Raw genomic sequence first — 6,175 nt, 5'->3', positions numbered from 1 at the left:
GATACAATTACCTATATATCCCTTTTATTTTATGTATTTTTATTCTATTTACTTTTTATATCTTCGTTTAATTTAAATCAAATTTTTTATTAGTTAATATATTAAAGTAAAGAGAAATTACAGAATTAAGTAATTTAAGGCTTAAAAAATAAAGAGATTATATAATTTTATTTTTCAAATTATAGAGATTTAATGGAATTTAAACTAATACTTACAAATGCTAGGAGGAATTAAAGAGTATACGGAATAAAAATACAAACTAAGGCTTTATTTATTCAGTAAAAAATAATTTTTTATAGCATTTGGATATTTAGAAAAATGAATTAATAAAAAATATTTTTTATTAAAAAGAAAACTCGGTCATTTCAAGAAAAACATTTATGGACTTTAACAATTTTATATAAATATATATCATTAATTTAATTATAATTAAATAATAAAAAATTTTTTTATAAAAATAATTTTTAAGAAAATAATTTTCATGAAATATATATATATATATATATTATTTTCTATAAGATAATTGGAGCATAATTAATATATTTTTAAAATAAAAAATTAAATAATTTATTTCATTAAAATAGGAAAATTCATGATAATTCTTTTTAAATAAATAAAAGAGAGAGTTGCTTTATCAAAAAACTTCTCAATGATTTTTTTTTCTCTTATTTGGTGAAATTTTCTTTTTAAATTGATGGTACTTTGAGTATATATATATATATATATATGCATGGGTGTATATACGTGTGTTAATTTGTCATTTCAAAAAAACAAAAAGAAAAGAAAAAACCTCTAAACGCCAACAAATTGGTGAGTAGTCTCCCTGCTTTCATGGCTTCTAATATTGTTATGTAGTACACATATATTTACAGAGTTAAAATAGTGAAGTATTAAATTTAATAGCTTGAATTAGTTTAATTTTTTATTAAATTAAATAAATTGATTCATTAAAAATTTTGAAATTTATAATCAAAATTAAATTAATATAAAAAAATTAAATTAGATGCATTTATTCAATTAATGCCTCTTAAATGTTATGATGTTAGAATTGAATAATTTATTTATTTTAATTTTCTTAAATTTTTACTAATCTTTCAATGAAATCTTACAAAATAGATGTTTATAATTATAACAAGTTTATACATTTCAATTGATTTTATATTTTGTTTATCAAATTATTCTTGTAAAATAATAATGTTTGTATTCAAAGGCTTATCCCTCATAATTCTATATTGAATATAAAGTGTATGTAAGTTATATAATAGAAAAAAAATTTATTAAAATTATTATAATTTTAATAATTTATTTTCATTATCAACTACGTGTTCATTTGTAAGAGTTATTTTTATTTTATTTTTTTTAGAAAATTAAAATTCAGCTTGTGATGGTAAAATTATGCTAAATCTTGACAAGTAACATCGCCAATGTTTTGCATATATTGCTCTCTTAGCTCCATTAAAGTCCAAAAACAAGTGATGTTACCAACTTCCAACACATACAATAAAACCACACCCATCTCTCTCTTTATCAAATTCATCTTTGTCTCCGCTCATCTCCTGTTGCTTCTCTCAAATTCTTACTCTCTTTCTATTACTTCTATCTCTGCTTTGTTCTGGTTCTGCTTCTTGCTCCAAACAGAGCTCAATCCTCCTTGGGATCTTCGTCTTGTTGATTGTTACTCTCAGTTCCAAGTCCAACCACTTTCTTTTATTTCCTTCGAATTAAATCCAGCTCTTCTTTTGGTTTTGGTCCTAATTCACTCCCTCTCTCTCTCTCTCTCTCTCTCTCTCTCTCTCTCCCCTCGTGGAAAGGAAAACCAGCTTTTCTTGAGATACCCATTTGCCTTTAATCTCTCAGCATTAAGTTCCATTCTTCATTGAATTTCTTGAGTAGTGTAATCTCTCAGCATCCAAGAAGCCTACTTTTTCTTCTTCTTAGGAAAAAGCACAAGGAAGCAACCGTCTTTAGCTGCAAAACTTTTCCGTTTCTCCAGGGGTTCCTGTTTCTTATTGTCGTTTACAAGAACAAGAACAAGAACCTGCCCTTTTCTATTCATCACGAGATTTCATTTCTGGTAAATTCTTATATCTCCTCAGTTTCCTTTTCTTTCCCTTACATACAAAAGATCATATTTTTTCATGGTTGTTCATCGTGTTGGTATTACAGAGCTGCGAACGATACATGGAAATCAAGAAATTTAGATTCCAAATCTCAAAAGCACCGTCTGTTCAGGTACTGTTTTTCCTAGTTCTTCTCAAATATTCCACTGTTTTTTCGTTTGACTGATGGGATCATCATCATCATCATGAAGACAAATTCTGGGTTGGGATTTGAGTGTTTTTAAGGTATTCAAACTTCTAAAAGCTACTTTTCTGTTAAAAAGTGATTTAAGATGTACTTTTCATTAGTCCAGGAATTATTGATGATTAAACAATTGATTGATTAAAATTTTAACGAATATTAGATTACTGTAATTTACTTTGCTTGCTAAACAAATTAAACCCATAATATTATAATAATAAACAACTAATTTATGCCCCCCAAAAACCAAATAATTAATCCATAATGAGTGACTTCGAAGTACACTTTTCTTTTCTTTCTTATTATAATGGTCCACAGTTACAGACGAAATTGACATTCCAACGTCATCAGTAGTTTCATTTTTCAGTCTCTCTTGTTTGTTTATCAGCCTAATTAAATTCTTTAATTATTTAACTTCTTTCTTGGAAACACCCTTTTCTTTTATTTTTTTTATTTTTTTAAGTATTTTTTTAATATACTTGATGATCCAGCCTAGTAGTTTTCAGTAATCAGGTCCTATACTGACGTGCGTGTATGTCTTCTGTTCTGCTTGTTTGCAGGATGCAATAATGGCGATAATTGAAGAAGCACTCTAGAAAGCTCTCTTTTTAAATTTCTGTTTCTATTTCACAATGGCCAGAAACTTTTTTCTTTCCCTTCAATTTCTTTCGTTTCTTTCCTTCCTGTTCTTCTCAGCTTTCCCGCTTTCTTTTGGTTTGAACGTTGAGACACGGGCCTTGCTTGAATTCAAAAAGCAGCTCAAAGACCCTTTGAATGTTTTGGATTCTTGGAAAGAATTGGAGTCTCCATGCAAGTTTTCTGGGATTGCCTGTGATACTACATCTGGGAAAGTGACTGAAATCTCACTTGACAACAAGTCTCTCTCTGGTGAGATTTCAGCATCCATTTCAGCCCTTGAGAGCATGACTACCCTTTGGTTGCCTTCCAATTCTATCTCTGGGAAGCTTCCTCTTGAGCTTATTAATTGCAGCCGTCTTAGGGTATTGAATCTAACTGGAAATAAAATGGTGGGAGTCTTACCTGATCTTACTCCCTTGAGAAACTTGGAGATTCTTGAATTGTCGTCAAACTACTTCTCCGGCAGATTTCCGACCTGGGTAGGAAATTTAACTGCACTGGTTACGCTTTCTATAGGGCAAAATGAATATGATGAGGGTGAAATTCCAGAGAGTATTGGAAATTTGAAGAACCTGAGATATCTGTTTCTGGGGTATAGCCATTTGAGAGGAGAGATTCCAGAGTCCATTTTTGGACTATGGAAGCTTGAAACTTTTGACATTTCGAGTAATAAGATCACAGGGAAATTCCCAAAATCAATTTGCAAATTGCAAAAGCTTAAGAAGATTGAGCTCTATATGAACAATTTGACTGGGGAGATCCCACCGGAACTCGCAAACCTCACCCTCTTGCAGGAAATCGATATATCTTCGAATCAGATGTATGGGAAACTGCCAGAGGGAATTGGAAATTTGAAGAATCTGACGGTATTTCAGTTATATGATAATAATTTCTCTGGAGAGCTACCTGCTGGTTTTGGAGAGATGCAGCATCTTAATGGGTTTTCAATCTATAAAAACAATTTTTCAGGGGAGTTCCCAGCGAATTTCGGCCGGTTCTCACCATTGACCAGCTTTGACATATCTGAGAATCGATTTTCAGGAAGTTTCCCGCAGTTTTTGTGTGAAAAGAGAATCTTATACGACTTGCTGGCTTTGGAAAACAGTTTTTCTGGGGAGTTTCCAGATTCTTATGTCAAGTGTAAGTCTTTAAAAAGGTTCAGGATCAGCATGAATAAGTTGTCTGGACAGATTCCAGATGAGGTTTGGGCTCTGCCACTTGTGATCATACTTGATTTCGGTGATAATGATTTCAGTGGACGGATATCCCCTAAAATTGGGTTGTCTACCAGGTTGAATCTGTTGTTTTTGCAGAACAACAGGTTTTCGGGTCAGCTTCCATCTGAACTTGGCAAATTGACGAATCTAGAGAGGCTATCTTTGCAGAGTAATAGCTTCTCTGGTGAAATACCTTCCGAATTTGGTTCTTTGAAACAGTTATCTTCCTTACATTTGGAAGAAAATTCATTGACAGGACCCATACCATCAAAACTGAGTGATTGTGCTAGACTGGTGGACTTGAATCTTGCTTCGAATTCTCTTAGTGGTCCTATCCCACATGCTTTTTCCCTGATGAGCTCTTTGAACTCTCTCAATCTTTCGCAAAACAAACTTAATGGTTTGATTCCAGAAGATTTGGAGAAATTGAAGCTAAGTGACATTGATTTATCTGGAAACCAATTATCAGGAAGGATTCCATCAGTTCTTTTGACCATAGGTGGTGACAAAGCATTTCTGGGGAATGATAAGCTTTGTATTGATGAAAATTCCAAGAGCATTACAAATTCAAAAATGAATGTTTGCCTCCGAAAGCACGGTCAGAAACCAACATTTGGAGATAAGCTGGTATCGCTCTCTGTCATCTTATCTGCCTTTGTTGTTGCTTTAGCTGGCTTACTGCTTGTTAGTTACAAGAACTTCAAGCAAGGGCAAGTTGACAGAAAAAATGACTTGGATCCGGAATGGAAACTTGCATCTTTTGACCAATTGGATATCGAAGCAGATGAAATATGTAATTTAAAAGAGGAAAATTTGATTGGAAAAGGCGGTACAGGAAAAGTGTATCGCTTGGATTTGAAGAAAGGTGGTTGCACAGTAGCAGTAAAGCAAATGTGGAAAGGAGACAGTCTCAAGCTTTCAGCAGCTGAAATGGAAATTTTAGGGAAAATCAGGCATAGAAATATACTAAAGCTTTATGCTAGTTTACTCAAAGAAGGATCATGTTTTCTGGTGTTTGAATACATGGCTAAAGGTAATCTGTTTAATTTACTTCACGGAAAGATTAAAGATGAGGAGCCACAATTGAATTGGTGTCAGAGGCATAAAATAGCTTTGGGTGCTGCAAAGGGAATTGCATATCTGCACAATGATTGCTCTCCACCAATTATTCATAGAGACATAAAATCAAGCAACATTTTACTCGATGAGGATTACGAGCCAAAAATTGCTGATTTTGGGGTTGCAAAGCTTGCTGAAATGTCCTTTAAGGGGTGTGATAACAGCTTTCTTGCAGGCACTCATGGATATATTGCCCCTGGTAAGTTCCTGAACTTTCTTTTCTCTTTCCTTTCCTCTTGGTGATTCATTTCTGTATGAATGCTAATGCTTTTTGCTCATACAAACCACCTTGCAGAGATGGCATATACCCTAAAAACTACAGAAAAGAGTGATGTATATAGTTTTGGTGTTGTGCTGCTAGAATTAGTCACTGGTAGGAAACCTATTGATGAGGAATATGGAGAAGGCAAAGATATAGTGTACTGGGTTTTGAAACGTCTTAGTGACCGTGAAAATGTCTGCAAGGTTCTCGACGACAAGGTTGCATCTGAATCTGTCCAAGAGAGCATGATTAGAGTCTTGAAGATTGGTATCCTTTGCACAACCAAGCTTCCTAACCTGCGGCCTAACATGAGAGAAGTTGTGAAGATGCTGGTTGAATGTTGATCCTTGCATTTCCAGATCTCCGGACAGCAACTCCGACAAAAAATGAGAAGCTTTTCCTCTGAAGTTTTGTTTGTTGATAGTAGTTCGGCTTTCCAGATCCGAACTTTCTAAGCAAGTGTTGGTAAAAAAGTTTGGTGGTATATATAAATATACTTAAATTTACAAGCGTGAGCTAGTTTGTAAAAGGCTTTTTGTTGCAATGTAATCATGTGTTTCGAGACATCATCTTGTGAATATGTGTTGGTTTTTTTTGAAGAATAAATAAATTTTAGCTATCATTTCACTTGCTCCAA

At 33.1% G+C, this 6,175-nt stretch overlaps 1 protein-coding gene across 2 annotated transcripts; it reads left to right on the top strand.

The window, feature by feature from the left end:
• Window positions 1-1,461: 1,461 nt before the first annotated feature.
• On the top strand, window positions 1,462-6,175 carry LOC110660039 (receptor protein-tyrosine kinase CEPR2). 2 transcript variants are annotated; one of them, XM_021818183.2, is made up of 4 exons: window positions 1,462-2,074; window positions 2,167-2,232; window positions 2,862-5,475; window positions 5,572-6,175. In XM_021818183.2, exons 3-4 carry the CDS (start codon window positions 2,934-2,936, stop codon window positions 5,880-5,882), a joined length of 2,853 nt encoding a protein of 950 aa, XP_021673875.2. In that variant the 5' UTR covers window positions 1,462-2,074; window positions 2,167-2,232; window positions 2,862-2,933; the 3' UTR covers window positions 5,883-6,175. The 2 variants fall into 2 exon arrangements, with proteins under 2 accessions (XP_021673875.2, XP_057993766.1); XM_058137783.1 differs by having other exon boundaries at window positions 1,462-2,345.

This window comes from Hevea brasiliensis, chromosome 16 (assembly GCF_030052815.1).
Source record: "Hevea brasiliensis isolate MT/VB/25A 57/8 chromosome 16, ASM3005281v1, whole genome shotgun sequence".
Classification (NCBI taxonomy): domain Eukaryota; kingdom Viridiplantae; phylum Streptophyta; class Magnoliopsida; order Malpighiales; family Euphorbiaceae; genus Hevea; species Hevea brasiliensis.
Note: the sequence above shows the minus strand (reverse complement) of the source record. Positions and strands in the feature narration are given on the sequence as shown.

Excerpts from the sequence above, each read along its gene's own strand:
- LOC110660039 (XM_021818183.2), top strand. The coding sequence starts at position 2,934 with ATGGCCAGAAACTTTTTTCTTTCCCTTCAATTTCTTTCGTTTCTTTCC. Across the intron at positions 5,476-5,571 it reads TCATGGATATATTGCCCCTG|AGATGGCATATACCCTAAAA; the intron begins GTAAGTTCCTGA and ends ACCACCTTGCAG.